We start from the raw sequence: 17,336 nt of genomic DNA on the forward strand, positions 1-17,336 counted from the left end.
AAAACCTGACAACTCACAACAGTGCCGTCAGATCCGATCGATATTCGAGATATACTGCAGTAAAAAGCAAGTCGAGAGAAATCGATAGAAATCGCAGTTGCAGACGTCGCAAGTCGTCGAACCACTCCACATATTGTAGGTTTAAGCCTAGAGCATATAGTACACAGAGGGAACCAGTCCTATCCTGTGCAATAAGGGGTGAATGTAGAAAGGATAGATATAGTAGTAGGAGAATCCTTCTCTCTCTCAGAAAATGTGATTAGTCGATTCAAAATAGTCACGTGATTATATCAGAGCTGCACCAAGCAATGCGGTAAGGGTGCAGACTGCAGTGCCCACGTAGTGCTTAAGATGCCGAAGCGTGCTGTGTTGAAATAATATTAACAATCGCATCCGTAATCAAATTTTAGCATGGGTCTGAAATGGTGCGTTTGGAGAATACTTAGAAAGTGACAAACTAAATGATTCGAGCGTCAATTTTCACAAGTGATATTAGAAATTGTAATTAGGTTACTGTTTACATTCCCTTTGGAATCAGGTTCTCACATGTATTTGATATTACATAGATTACCAGCGATACATGAAATACATTATTTTCAATCATAAGTATTACGTAATATAAGCATTAACCGGTAATTCATTATTCATGTCTATACTTAATTATCGTCGATATTAAGTTTTGCTTAAATTCTCAAATATATAAGTACTAATAATATAATTATTCTAAGTGCTTAGTTAGTTTCAAGATAAGTAAAGTAAGGTACTAAGTCTAGTGTACAGTTTAATAAACTATAATCAAAGTGCCATTGTTGTACGAATAAAACTATAATTTTTTTCTTGTCGCAGTTAATGCATTGGCACATCAATGATTTCTTCAAACCCATAATCCCAAAATTCGATTCAAACACCAAATTCGTACATCAAGTTTTCTGTCGAACAAAAATTATCCTTTTTATTACAATTGTCATGAATTCTTTAGTGTAGATATAATATAATATGTTATTATATATTATATTCAAATATACATAACTATTGCATACGATATACAATAATAATTATATACGCAATTACTGTGCATAATATATATATAATGAAGGCAACATACACTCTTCAAAATGTGACACAAAATTTTAATTAGGTGCATATCACTGACGCGGGCACTAAATTTACCACGCTACGCTTCTGGCTTAGAAAGAGAGAGGTACTCATGTTACTTTTTCCTTCTTTGTCTCTCCGCTTTGCGGCCAACACGGACAACATATTACATGTGTAACATCCGACCGCCCCACCACAATTTTTTCCTTTCTATTCCATAAACTAACCAACTACGCCTAACTTCAGTACAAGAATCTTGCAACAAACCTAAAAGTTACTAGATATTACCTAGTTACATTCATCCAACTACCTTTTATTAATTGAAGGGGTATACTCACCTCAAAGGTCGCGAGATCCTTTTACAGAACTTCAGTAATACTACAGCTATCATTTAAACCGTTAAAAGTGTTATTTAGCATTAATCAAGCCTACAAAAAACCCCTAGAGTAAAACTACCAGGAGAGCAAAGACTAAACGCCGTATTATAGGCAGGCATGTCTTACACGGAGTAGTTCCGTCGGTAATGATACCATAGACACAACCAACATATATCCCCGACAATACTGCGCTTGCATCTATACTTATACCTAATGCTTGCATACACGTATAAATACATGCATATATACATTAAGAGAATAATCAATAGAGATGTGATAAATAAAATAAGATTAGAATAAGTTAGAGATAAGAGGAGGGATGAGGTATTGTGAAGTACAAACAGAGATGGGGAAGATATAATAGATATATGTATATAATGTAACACCATATTGGTATGCAATAAAACACACTACTACTACATGCATATATACCTGCCTCTTTTATATTATCAGAATACTCAATTTTATCAATATATATATATATATATATCTCAATATCTCAAAATATCTAAACTAAAACATTCTTCTTAAATGACCAAATTATTATATTAATTGCGTTATTACTAATATTATTATATTTGAATTGTTACTATTAATCTAAATTACAATTACATTTGAATTGTTACTATTAATCCACTATTCTTACAAACCTAAGTATCTGGGGAATTACTACGCTTATTCCCGTATCAAAGAAATACTACAAGCCAAATCTAAGTTAACAAAACAATTTTGATTCCACATAATATTACAAGCTTGTACTACGGGCGAATCTAGTTCATACCATGTCGCACCACCGTCAACCTAAAGCTAGGTGACGCAACTCAAATTCTCAGAATCAGTGCGCTGCACTGGCAACATTGCAGAGCCTTGAGGGATATATTCAATCATAGATGAAAAAGCCTATCGGCCGATATTACTTTCCTTCAATATTAAATATTAAACATTATGAATAAACCCTGGAGGTGAAGCAACCCCGCAAACGTTAAACGCAACACACCCCCAGACACCTGTTCAACCTTGCACACCTGTGCGTTCCTTTTACGCAATTATTCTAATTCAATAATAAACCACACAGCTATTGTTTACCTAATATTAAAAGACATTTCTGAGTCCTTACATGAAGCCACCAGGGAAAAACATCCAAAATTCAAATTATTAAATATTATAAAACCGAACAAAGAAAGCTTTGGTAGCCAGCTAGAAGCTAGCCGGGCTACGCAAAGCAAACCATATAAGGTAACAACCAAGACGTTAATTAGGTCACCTTGATCGGAACCAACCACAGTCCAGCTACCCCCCAAATATTCACTGGTGACTCAATGTAATAAATCTGTCACCCAAAAATTGTACAGGAGCATAGGAGATTTTGCCCTATATAAACGGGTGCAGATTGAACTCAGAGAGCATTAATTTTAATAAGTTGTAACCGTCACTTTGTCACTCTGCCTCAGAGCATTAATTTTCATAAGTTTGAACTGTTACTTTGTCACTCTGTCCCAGAGCAGTATTTTAACTTTGTAATTGATACTTTGTTGCTCCACCCGAGAGCCTTATCCTGTGTATTTGTAATCGTAACGTAAACTAATAAACATTTAAGTGCAATTAAAAATCAGAATCATTCAATTTAATTAAAACACCTCCAACTGCCTGGTCCTTCGCCGCTCCACGAAGCTACCTGTTGTCCTGTACTACCAAGCGCAAACAACAAGGGTAAGTTGACTTAATATTCTATTATTTCGAATTCCTTTCAAATCATCCAAAGCCCCCCATTACGCGAATTTATTGATGTTACCTATTTCACTTTAGTGATTAGTCGGTATTGGCGACCCACAACTACTGATTGTACGTCCCAGTTCATTTCTCGCGACTCAATTTCGAATCTGATTCTAAATTTGTCCGGAATTGACCGTTAGGACGTCACATAAAATTTTTTGGTGCATCTGCCGGAAAAGCCAAACGTTAAATAACGCGGATAACTTTTTGTGACGCGTTTAACGACCGATGGGCAGCACAAATGAATCGCGTAAATTTATTAAATGAATTCCCAACGTTGTAAACATTAAAAATTCTCAAACACGCAACGATGAATAACGACTTCTGCTTCTAAAATATGAATGAATAAATACTCTCAAAACCGAGAAGACCACACGCTAACCAACGCGAATAACCTTTTGCCACGTTTAACAAACGATTGCCAGCAAAATAAATCGCGAAACCAATAAGAAACCTATTCAATCGACTGATTAGACAAGAGACTGAATCCCACGAACCTTCCCCCCTATGTCATAAAAAATATTTCTTTAGCATTGCGCCTACTGAAATATTACAAGAATTGCTAATTTCTTCTGACGCTGCATATGGTAGCGACGCTGCAATTAGAGATTCTCCTTCCTTCCTCAACATTATCCAAGATATTTCTTTAGCATTGCGCCTACTGAAATATTACAAGAATTGCTAATTTCTTCTGACGCTGCATATGGTAGCGAGGCTGCAATTAGAAATTCTCCTTCCTTCCTCAACATTATCCAAGATATTTCTTTAGCATTGCGCCTACTGAAATATTACAAGAATTGCTAATTTCTTCTGACGCTGCATATGGTAGCGACGCTGCAATTAAAGATTCTCCTTCCTTCCTCAACATTATCCAAGATATTTCTTTAGCATTGCGCCTACTGAAATATTACAAGAATTGCTAATTTCTTCTGACGCTGCATATGGTAGCGACGCTTCAATTAAAGATTCTCCTTCCTTCCTCAACATTATCCAAGATATTTCTTTAGCATTGCGCCTACTGAAATATTACAAGAATTGCTAATTTCTTCTGACGCTGCATGTGGTAGCGACGCTGCAATTAAAGATTCCTCTTGTTCCTAAATCCCCCCCCCCCCCCCCCCCCAAATAACCGCTTCCGTCCAAGACTACATGCCTAGACGAACCAACAATAAAAGAGGAGGAAAACGCAAGACAGAAAAGACACTCATTAAAAACGCACGGACAGTTACTTCAACCGACCCAAATAACCGAATACCAGATTACGTGGAAAAATTATATTTAAATCCTAATAAACCACAATTAGAAACAAAGAAGAAGTTAAACGATATATAGAGAGCATCAAATCTATACATTTCGCTGAGCCCACTCGACCATCGACGATTAGCTCAGAGGACGCAGAAATAAGAAGAGCGCTCCAAGAAATTTCCGTGCAATTCCCTTATAAACTACCACCAATTTGGACCCCCTTCCCCTCAGGATCCGAAAAAGCGTCGACTAAATCAACCTCCGGTGCCAGCCGCGTAATAAACAATAACGTAGTTAAAGCAAGCACCATTAATAAGGAGGTGAAACCGAAATCTGAATCCGCACCGGGAAACGCCATAGAAATCGAGGAAATAAGGAAAATCCTACGAGAGGTCGCGATTCCCAATCCCGTAACCCCTCTTTCCGAGGAAAGTCCGCTGTGGGAATTAACACCCATTTCGATTTCTCCCCCATCTCAACCTCCGGCTCCTTTCTCGCGTTTTTTTTTAAATTCTTGAGATATCGAACTTCAACCGCGTAATCATACATGGGAAAGGAAGATCCGCCGGTCGTTAAAAATCGTCCAGCCGTAGTTCACTCCCCACCCCCGAGCGATCGAGTACTAAGATCGCGAGTCAGCACTGAGGGAACCCAATTATTCGAGGGTCAATTGGAAAACTTAGAAGGAAAAACCACGTCGGGAGGACTAAGTCTAAACCCCGATCAGTCTCAAATCTCCGGTAAAAATTTTGACCCAGAGAATAAAATTTCTGCGGAAAGCTCAGAAGAAACGAGAATATCAAATAAAGCACTTGATCGATCGCCTGATCCAGGGAGTCAATCCGAAACTCATACTGAAATACCTCAAAAATCTAAAATGGCGAACGAAACTGGAACAAGTGGGCCTAACCCGTCTGCAATACCTTACAACTACATTTCTATCAAAGACGCATTACAAGCAGTCCCCACATTCGACGGAAGTCCATCACAAGTTCGTAGCTTTGTACAAGGTTGCAAAGATGCTCGTGAAATGGTTCCGCCGCAGGTAGAACCAAGTCTTGCACGGATAGTTAGGAACAGAATACAGGGAGGCGCGAGACGCGTGATCGAGAACGAACGTTTTGACACAATCGACGAGTTAGTATCTAGAATAAATGAACTTTACGGTCCCGCGAAATCAGTAAACTTATGCCAAGGAGAGTTAGGAAAAATATTTCAACGGGAAAATGAAGACGTGATAACGTACGGATCTCGGGTCCGCGAAGCCATAGATAACATAATACAGGCCTTCATACAGGAGCGACGAGAGGAAAATCTCGAAGCTTTTAAGCGTAGCACAGAGGCAGACGGCAAAGCTGCTTTTTTGCGCGGGCTTAAGCCTGAGATCGACGGAAAAATCTCGCAGATACCGGGTACATTCAAAGAGCTGGTCGATAGCGCGCGGAAAATCGAAAAACAAGAAGCAATAAAATTACAGCTCAGGCGCGGAGAAAAACCCACTGAAATTCGGCAAGCAAGGGTTAATTATACTCAATTGCAATTCCAAACTTGCGCCATCTGTGGAGCCGAAGACCACGACAAATATGACTGTCAATGCAATTGCAATATAAGCTATTATAATCATCGTCCGGACCCCAGCCAAGTACTTTACCTTCAAGGAATGGCAAAAGGCTACGAAAATCATCCTAATTATCCAAACGAACCGTATACTCGTCCGCCGCGGAATAACTATGACCCAAGATCGGGATATCCAAATCAACAAGGTTATCGAACGAATCACCCAGCGCGAAATAATTACCAATATTCAAATCAACAGCGTGGACCCGCGAATTTATCAAATGAATCTAATTATAATCCGAGACCAAGGTTCCCTAATCAACCAAATTACCAGGGCAATTACCAACAACGCGCAAATTCTTACCCCCAAAACCAAAATCCAGAGCGAACCTCAAACAATCAGTATTCAAGAAATCGAAATTCCAATGTATCTCGTGAACAATACGAACGCAATCAGGCAGGAAGAAAGATGGGTTATAACCCGCGAAACGATTATCCAATAAACGATACGAACCAATATTCCGGAAATCAAATTACGCCGCGTGAATATTGTCGTTATTGCACAAATTACGGGCATTCGATCGGCGAATGTCGTCTAAAACAGAGAAACGATAAACGCAACCAGGCATTACAAGAAAACCGTCCCTCGTTTTCGGGAAACGGACAAGGCCTGCCGAATACGGGCGCGAATTCGGAGGCTACCAAAAGGTCCAACCGCGCCGTGAAATTCGCGCAAGATTCGCAGACAGAAAACGAACAAATTCAATAAACTACGAAATCGATACAGAAGCCCCTTTCCCAGAAGAAGACGACGATCAGGAAGATGAGATGAAATATGTAAACTCAACACGAAGTCGAAACTCCGCGAAAATTTCCGTTGTAGAAATTGAAGCAGAAGAATTAGAAAATCCTAGTACTTTTATGTTAGACACAGGTTCTGACTTGAATTTGATAAAAAACCGTTGCATAAGACCAGAAATAGAAATAAACCAACGTAAAACGTATAATCTTAGCGGAATAGCTCCCGCTCACGTTACAACAATGGGAGAAGTACTCATAGGTATAGAAGGAACTCAAACCTCTTTTCACGTTATCCCAGAAAATCTACCAATTCCGCAACACGGAATAATAGGTTCTCAATTTTTCCATGAGAATCGGGCAAAAATTAATTACGATGAAAGCACCTTAGAGTTCGGTAACACGCGTATACCATTTTCAAATCAGCAGGAAAATACGACCCCACCTGATGAGCAGGTTGGCACCTGCCACAGAATTAAGGAGACCGTTGCACACAACGAAGTTTTGCCGCTCCTAGATGCAGAATCTCACGTTTGTGTAGGATATACTAAACCTGGATTAAAAACAAAAAATTCTGAATCCCCTCAGGACGTAGGAAATATTGTAGATCCAGGCAAGGTAATCGTAATCCCACCGAGAACACGGCTTGGCATCTGTGTTAATCTCGTAGAGACTGATTTGACTGAAGGATATATACCCCTGCTAGACGTAGGACCCGACATCTATATAGGGAACGCAATCGTTGCAAACCGTAACAACAAGGCATACCTCTACGCAATTAATGCCTCAAACTCAGAAGTAAATTTGAGAATCCCGCCGCTTGAATTGGAAGAGATAGATGATGATAAGGAATTCATGGAAATAAAAGCAAATAAAGCAGAATTAAACGACGATTATAAACCTACAAATAATGAATCAAATGAATCAATTGAACTTATGAAGAATACTAAGATAAATGGAAACGAATTGAATGATGAAAATGAATCAAAGGAATCTATGAAGCATATTACTATAAATAAAAATGAATTAAATAATGAAAATGAATCAAATGAATCTATGAAGAATATTACTATAAATGAAAATGAATTAAATAATTCTACGAAGAATACTACGATAAAGGAAAACGAATCCTGTAAACCTAAGAAAAATGAAGCCATGCAAAATGAGGCTTATAAATCTATGAAAAATAAATCTTATGAAGTTATGAAAAATGAATCTACGACGAATAATAAAAATGAAGCTTACAAAGTTATGGAAATTGAATCTATGATGAATAATGAAAGTGAATTTTATGATAAAAATGAATCTACGGAGAAAGAATCCACAAAACCTACAAATTGTAAAGGTAAGTCTTATAATAAAAACTCATCTACGAAGAATGAACCACTTAAAATTAATCTGTGTGAACCGTCAACAAGTTACGGATTCGCCAATTTTAACGAATCGACGGGAGATGAGGAAATCCCTGACATGGAAACCACAAACGAAATAAGCGCTAAAATACTGGAAAACGAGAAAGATGAAATTTATGGAATACCGAAAACCCAGAAGGCCCAAACGTCAGGCGAAATGAAGAATTATAAGAAACGAAAGAAATCAAAAGAGCGTATCCAGCACCAGGAAATCTACACGATATACCACGATTCGGCAACGATACCACAACCACGAGACATCAACGACATAAATGAAAATCTGATCGAAGAAAGAAGAATTCTGCGAGATTATGCAAATGATGATACTAAGATACGAACAATAGATAAAAATCATAAATCAACCAATCCTGAAGAAAACTATAGTGAGATCAATTTAAGCAAGGAAAACATTTTCGTTGTCAACGAACCAAGCAAAGCAGAAACTTTAGAATCACTTTTACGCCTGGACCACTTAAACGCTGAAGAGAAGTGGAGTGTAGAGAATCTTATACACAGAAACACAGATATATTTCATATACCGGGAGATCCTTTAGGAAGCACTAATGTCGTGAAACATAAAATAATTACTACAGATGATTTACCGATTAATACTAAACAATATCGTTAACCACCAATACATAAAGAGGAAATTCAACGGCAAGTGGGAGAATTACTAGACTCCGACATTATTCAACCATCAGCATCACCATACAATTCTCCACTGTGGATAGTTCCGAAGAAAGCAGATTCTAAGGGAAACAAACGATGGCGTATGGTAATAGACTACAGATCATTAAACGAAAAAACTTTAGGCGATGCTTATCCGCTACCCAATATCACGGATATTTTGGACCAGCTTGGCGGAGCAAAATATTTTTCCGTATTTGATTTAGCTTCCGGTTTTCACCAAATCCAAATGGACGAGAACGATAAAGGAAAAACAGCGTTTACAACGCCCTACGGACACTACGAATTTAATAGAATGCCTTTCGGTTTAAAGAATGCGCCGGCAACGTTTCAACGACTGATGGACCAAGTGTTGACAGGCTTACAAGGGATCGAAGTGTTTGTGTATCTTGACGATATAGTATTATACGCAGAGTCTTTAGAAGAACATGAGGAAAAATTTCAAAAATTAGCCACTAGATTGAGACAAGCGAATTTAAAACTCCAACCGGATAAATGTGAATTTTTGAAAAGAGAAGTCGGATACCTCGGGCACATCATAGGAGAAGATGGTGTGCGACCGGACCCCAAAAAATTAGAAGCAGTCGAATTATTTCCGAGACCTAAAAATCAGAAGAATATCAAACAATTCCTGGGATTAGCAGGATATTACCGCCGTTTTATCAAGGATTTTTCAAAAATAGCTAAACCTCTCTCGAACCTATTAAAGAAAGATTCAATTTTCCTGTGGTCAGCTGAGCAAGAACAAGCTTTTGAAAAATTGAAAACCCTTTTATGCAAACAACCTATACTACAATATCCCGATTTTACGCGTCCATTTGTGGTAACAACAGACGCTTCTTACTTCGCTATCGGAGGCATACTCAGTCAAGGAGAAATCGGACGAGACCTACCAATTTCATATGTTTCTAGAGTTCTGAATGGAGCAGAGCTGAATTACTCGACAATAGAGAAAGAGTTACTGGCTATAGTGTACAGCGTTCAATACTTTCGTTCATACTTGTACGGGCGGAAGTTTACGTTAGTCACTGACCATAAACCCTTAATTTGGCTGCATTCCGTAAGAGACCCGACCTCACGTTTGCTACAATGGAAAATAAAGCTAGCTGAATATGAATACACCACAGTGTATAAGGCAGGCAAGACCAACCTCAACGCAGACGCTCTGTCGAGAAACCCCGTCACTTCAAGTACCTTTACTATAAACACAGACGATCGAGATTCAAATGACAGTGACGACATAAAGCCCTTAACCATAACCACACGCGCAAATATATACGGCGAACCGAAAACCCGCATAAAAAATTTCCAATCAATTATTAGCTCCCCAATTTCCAAGCATTTAGAGGAACTAGGATCAGAAAGCGATGAAGAATACGAACAGTTAGAAATGTTAGAAGAAAGATTAGAAGACAGTGAGGATCACAGCGAAAATAAAGCCCCGGAACCTTGCAAAAACAAGCCGGAAGAATCGAACGAAAAAGAGTCGGAAAGCGAGGAAGAATACGAACAGTTAGAAATTTTAGAAGAAAGACTTGAGGAGGAAGAAAAGTATGGCGAAACAGAAACCATCGAAACCCCTAATGTATACCGCGAGGACACCCAATGTAAGACCGAGGTGACGAAATTAGAACCAAGTGAAGTGGAAACTATTGAGCCGACTGACAAACACTCAACTGACGATACAAGGGAGAACGAAACTACGAAACCTAAACCAACGGTTACCAAAAATATCTTGACGCGATCTAGTATAATAGCAATTCGCGATAACATAATAACTAAAAAGGGAGCAATAATTTGGTTTACGAACGAAAACGGAGAAGCTATAGACACCGGAGGAAAAATGCTTGCTGATTATAACAGAGCAATAAGTCTCGGAAACACCAAAATCGAAAAAGGACAAACATGGTTCCGCAAACGGAAATCAAGGAGACAATTCGTGATAATACTCTCAGACGAAAAAGATATTAATAATCAATTAATTTCAGCAATTCGGGAATTAAAAATTCTCTTATCGCAATTCGAAATAACTACCGTTTATATTTCTGAAACTAGGGAGGGAATATTTCAACTCCCCTGGAGACATATAATAAGTACAATGCGGCTAATTTTAGTAGATGAACCAGTAAAAGTTTTGGTTTGCACCAATAAAATCACCGTACCTCCACGAACGGAACGACCAAACATTATCAAAGAAGCTCACGCATCGGCGATAGGCGGACATAAAGGAGTAACGAAGACATATAATCGCGTCAAACAAAATTATTATTGGACAAATTTGAAGGAAGAAATTCAGAAATATATTATGCAATGCATCAGTTGTCAGAAAAAGAAATTAGTACGGGTGAAAACTAAACAACCGATGGTAATAACCGATACCTCAACAGTTGCGTTCGATAAAGTGTCAATGGACATAGTCGGTCCACTCCCATCAACAAAGAATGAGAATGTATTTTTGTTAACAATGCAAGATAACCTAACCAAATACTCATTGGCAGTGCCCTTGAAAAGAGCTACGGCACAAGATATAGCCGAAGCATTCGTAAAGAAATTCATATGTCAATTCGGAGGGCCTAGAGCGGTATTAACAGATCAAGGCCAAGCATTCATAGGTACCCTCTTAAAATCAGTGGCGAAATATTTCAAAATTCAGCAATTCAAGACAACTGCATTTCACCCGCAATCGAACGGATCTCTAGAACGTTCCCATCACGTATTGGTAGAATATTTGAAACATTTTATTAAAGACAAGCAAGATTGGGATAACTGGATTGAACTTGCAATGTTTTCATATAACACCAGTACCCACGAAGCGACCAAATACTCGCCACACGAACTCGTCTACGGTCGCGTAGCTCGCGCTCCGTCGAGTCAAGTACCTGTCGACGGAGAATTGAGACTGTATAACGAATACATATCTGATCTCTTGGATACATTTCACAATATACAAACTGACGCGAGAGAAAATCTAGAGAGAGCAAAGCTTAGGTATAAAGAATATTACGATCGGAAATTAAACCCTCAAGAAGTAAAAGTTGGACAGATGGTTTATATACTGAAAGAAAAGGAAGGTAAATTCGGTGATCATTATAAAGGACCATATGAAGTATGTGACGTCCTAACGGTCAATTCCGGACAAATTTAGAATCAGATTCGAAATTGAGTCGCGAGAAATGAACTGGGACGTACAATCAGTAGTTGTGGGTCGCCAATACCGACTAATCACTAAAGTGAAATAGGTAACATCAATAAATTCGCGTAATGGGGGGCTTTGGATGATTTGAAAGGAATTCGAAATAATAGAATATTAAGTCAACTTACCCTTGTTGTTTGCGCTTGGTAGTACAGGACAACAGGTAGCTTCGTGGAGCGGCGAAGGACCAGGCAGTTGGAGGTGTTTTAATTAAATTGAATGATTCTGATTTTTAATTGCACTTAAATGTTTATTAGTTTACGTTACGATTACAAATACACAGGATAAGGCTCTCGGGTGGAGCAACAAAGTATCAATTACAAAGTTAAAATACTGCTCTGGGACAGAGTGACAAAGTAACAGTTCAAACTTATGAAAATTAATGCTCTGAGGCAGAGTGACAAAGTGACGGTTACAACTTATTAAAATTAATGCTCTCCGAGTTCAATCTGCACCCGTTTATATAGGGCAAAATCTCCTATGCTCCTGTACAATTTTTGGGTGACAGATTTATTACATTGAGTCACCAGTGAATATTTGGGGGGTAGCTGGACTGTGGTTGGTTCCGATCAAGGTGACCTAATTAACGTCTTGGTTGTTACCTTATATGGTTTGCTTTGCGTAGCCCGGCTAGCTTCTAGCTGGCTACCAAAGCTTTCTTTGTTCGGTTTTATAATATTTAATAATTTGAATTTTGGATGTTTTTCCCTGGTGGCTTCATGTAAGGACTCAGAAATGTCTTTTAATATTAGGTAAACAATAGCTGTGTGGTTTATTATTGAATTAGAATAATTGCGTAAAAGGAACGCACAGGTGTGCAAGGTTGAACAGGTGTCTGGGGGTGTGTTGCGTTTAACGTTTGCGGGGTTGCTTCACCTCCAGGGTTTATTCATAATGTTTAATATTTAATATTGAAGGAAAGTAATATCGGCCGATAGGCTTTTTCATCTATGATTGAATATATCCCTCAAGGCTCTGCAATGTTGCCAGTGCAGCGCACTGATTCTGAGAATTTGAGTTGCGTCACCTAGCTTTAGGTTGACGGTGGTGCGACATGGTATGAACTAGATTCGCCCGTAGTACAAGCTTGTAATATTATGTGGAATCAAAATTGTTTTGTTAACTTAGATTTGGCTTGTAGTATTTCTTTGATACGGGAATAAGCGTAGTAATTCCCCAGATACTTAGGTTTGTAAGAATAGTGGATTAATAGTAACAATTCAAATGTAATTGTAATTTAGATTAATAGTAACAATTCAAATATAATAATATTAGTAATAACGCAATTAATATAATAATTTGGTCATTTAAGAAGAATGTTTTAGTTTAGATATTTTGAGATATTGAGATATATATATATATATATATATTGATAAAATTGAGTATTCTGATAATATAAAAGAGGCAGGTATATATGCATGTATTTATACGTGTATGCAAGCATTAGGTATAAGTATAGATGCAAGCGCAGTATTGTCGGGGATATATGTTGGTTGTGTCTATGGTATCATTACCGACGGAACTACTCCGTGTAAGACATGCCTGCCTATAATACGGCGTTTAGTCTTTGCTCTCCTGGTAGTTTTACTCTAGGGGTTTTTTGTAGGCTTGATTAATGCTAAATAACACTTTTAACGGTTTAAATGATAGCTGTAGTATTACTGAAGTTCTGTAAAAGGATCTCGCGACCTTTGAGGTGAGTATACCCCTTCAATTAATAAAAGGTAGTTAGATGAATGTAACTAGGTAATATCTAGTAACTTTTAGGTTTGTTGCAAGATTCTTGTACTGAAGTTAGGCGTAGTTGGTTAGTTTATGGAATAGAAAGGAAAAAATTGTGGTGGGGCGGTCGGATGTTACACATGCTCCAAGAGAAAAGGCGTTGCGGGCGCTACGTAGCGGCAAAAAGAAGAGTTACTTTTTTCTTGAGGCTTCGCATCACGTGTACAGATACACATACAGGTCTGGGGACTCTAGTGGTGGGGGAAGTACGCTTACGCTGAAGTTTTTGTTTTTCAGCATTACCGCTAGTTGGCACTAATGGTAAAGTAATGTTCGCAAACATAACCTCAAATTTCTCAAGCTTTGCAAATGACGTGGTCCAAATGTATGAATGTACGTAAAAATAGTGAAAATCGCATAAATCGTACATAGTTATATATTTTTAAGAATAACGTGTGCCATTATCACTTTGTCATCGCACACCACTTATTGTTTGAGAAATTTGAGGTTATGTTTGCGCACATTACTTTACCATTAGTGCCAACTAGCAGTAGCGCTGAAAAACAAAAACTGCAGCGTAAGCGTACTTCCCCCACTACGCAAATTTCGACGAGTCCCCAGACCTGTATGTAAGACCGTGCTCTCTACCCTCCATAAGCTCCCTCTTACTTCATGTGCTCAATATGGAAGCCACCTTGAAAATGTACGATATCGAATGCGGTTGGTTGAAAATTCAAGATGGCCTTCGTATGGAATAGAACGTGATTGGTTGTTAGAGCTGGCTGCGCAAGAATACACCTCATCTTCCTTCATCATGCCGCGAGCTGAGAAGTGGAAATAATTGTCAAGCTGCCAGTCATCGTAAGCAGAGAACATTCCCAATATAGTTGTTAATTAATCGGGAAACGGAGTGTAAAAATGGGAGCTGTGCGTGTCATCAACGACGACAATCATTTCCTTGGGGAAATGAGTCGTGCGGGGACGAAACTGGTCGTTGTCGACTTCACGGCGACCTGGTAAGTCTACCTTTTTAGGTTATCCCACCGTTCCACCTCCCACTTAAAGGGACTTCGCCAACGAGGATGTAGACTCTTATTGCCATTCTCGCAACCAGGATGCGTTAATTTCATTTCCAAACGAATTACAGGGTACCCATACAATTCACAGACTTGAGAGTCTTTCGATTTGCTTTCATTTCAGGTGTGGCCCATGCCAGAGAATAGCACCGATATTTGAACAGCTCTCAACAAAGTATCCAAACGCTGTATTCCTAAAAGTTGACGTGGACAAGTGTGCTGAAACTGCTGCTGGTCAGGGCGTCAGTGCCATGCCGACTTTCATCTTCTACCGTAATCGGACAAAACTGGGCTCGTGCCAAGGAGCAGATCCAACAGGCTTGGAGACCAAAATTCAGCAGTATTATGGATCAGGAGATGCAGAAGAAACAGAGGGGCCGATCGCTGGACATGTACGGGATAATAAAGATAACATCTACTTCCATATATTCGGAATGATTTTCCTTGCGGTAACATTATACTACTGGAATAAGTCACAGTAGACGACCTTGCAAGAAGGTTCTGAAGTGAAAAATGAAAATACACCATTTCATTACAATTTCGTTCACTGCTCAATCCGGGATGAATATTCATTATTTGTTCACATTTGATGCTAGTGATGCTCTGCTTAATCATGATGCTGAAAGTAATATGTGAAAGTTCTGCTGGAAAATTGGTTACATGCATTTATGCAGAGTGTTTGACCAATTTCTTTAGATCGACTACAAAAGTAACCCTTGCAATTACAATCTTAGCAGTACCCTCTGTTGCTATTCTGCATTCCATATTTCTGTTTGATTAATACACTGGCATTCCATCATCTTGCTGTAAATCCCATAATGTTGTTTTATGTCAATTCATTTCACCAATGTATGATCCAATGCAGTCATGGTGCCTATATTTTAACGTGAGTCTGGATCTTAGTGCTAACTGAGTGACATTTATACTATAATTTGAAAATATCGAAAAATTATTATACATGGATATTATATAAGTAGTAAGAAGACAAAATTAAAACGAATAGTAACAAAGTATTTAGTATTATAACACATCTCATTAATCATAGAAACACATTCATATTTGTACAATCAAAAAGAGAAAAAAAAAGAATAAGAAAAATGAGCAAAACCCCTGTGTTTCTTTATCTTTGTGATGTGTGTACGGAGAAGCTTTTGACCCTGATTGTTTGACCAATTTAAAAAAAGGCAATATCCACAGAACAGCAACCTCTGCTTTCAGATGGATCTGAGCACATTCATTATGAAGGGGCAGTGCGAATGCCTGAATGAATCCGACGAGCATCCGTTTTTGCAATGCTTATCTACGGAAGGTGGTTATCTGGAAAGTGACTGTGATGAACAATTGATAATATCAATCACATTCACACAAGCTGTCAAGGTCCATTCTCTGAAAATTAAGGCACCTGCAGGCCAAGGACCTAAGAACTTGAAACTTTTCATAAACCAGCCAAGAACCGTTGACTTTGATATGGCAGACTCTTATACCAGCGTGCAAGATGTTTCGTAAGTACATTGTTATATAATGTAATTCGAAAAGGAATCTTGTTTGTTCTCAAAGGCTAATTTTACATAAACCTTTTCTTTCATAGGTTGAACGCATCAGACCTCGAGGAAGGAAATCCAGTACCTTTGCGCTATGTCAAGTTCCAAAATGTACAAAATCTTCAAATCTTTGTCAAAGACAATCAAGGTGGCAACGAAACGACGAGAATTGATCATTTGGCAATCATTGGTTCGCCAATCTCAACAACCAACATGGGTGAATTCAAAAGAGTTGCTGGTAAAAAAGGGGAAAGTCACTAATGTATGATTCCTTGTTAATTATAGACCAAAACTGAACCACGCGATGTCTTCTGGTAATCATAATCAACAAATAGGTGATTAACAATTAATTGATGCAAAACTTCTACTTGGATTTTTGTAATTTTCTGATTTGTATGTACTCTAGAGGTGATTCGAGAGTTGCCTCAGTAGGTGATGACATTGTACCTTGTTATAAAGTCTATGTGAAAATATTAACAAGTATACTTGATGATAATATTTTACTACCGATAAACTTTTTTTTTTTCTATTAAATGGATATAAATCCATATTTACAATCATCTTTATACGTCCAAAATGCAAAAATTGAGAAGCAAGTAATCATTGTACTAGTGTGATATATCTTTAACGTTGTTGGTCCTTGTTCTGTGTACAGCTATATGGATAACTTTCATATTTTTTTTCTTTATACTCTGCAAAATAGGAATGCATTTGTTTGTATGAAAACAAGGTGAATAAATTTTAAACACTTGGATGAATTACAAAAAAAATTCCATATGAATAATTCGACAGCTGCCTCCAGCTGTCAATGAAGTCCCGAAATTATTCAGCTTTTGCTTCGTTGGCTAATGATTAAAACT

The 17,336-nt window shown here is 38.2% G+C and overlaps 1 protein-coding gene across 1 annotated transcript; it reads left to right on the forward strand.

Annotated features, from left to right (window-relative positions):
- Positions 1–14,655: 14,655 nt before the first annotated feature.
- LOC124408749 (thioredoxin-like protein 1) lies at positions 14,656–17,196 on the forward strand. Its single transcript, XM_046885910.1, has 5 exons — positions 14,656–14,875; positions 15,060–15,327; positions 16,154–16,437; positions 16,524–16,840; positions 16,884–17,196. The coding sequence occupies exons 1-4, from the start codon at positions 14,778–14,780 to the stop codon at positions 16,735–16,737; spliced, it is 864 nt and encodes a 287-aa protein (XP_046741866.1). The 5' UTR covers positions 14,656–14,777; the 3' UTR covers positions 16,738–16,840; positions 16,884–17,196.
- The last annotated feature ends 140 nt before the right edge of the window (positions 17,197–17,336 follow it).

This window comes from Diprion similis, chromosome 8 (genome assembly GCF_021155765.1).
Source record: "Diprion similis isolate iyDipSimi1 chromosome 8, iyDipSimi1.1, whole genome shotgun sequence".
NCBI lineage: Eukaryota > Metazoa > Arthropoda > Insecta > Hymenoptera > Diprionidae > Diprion > Diprion similis.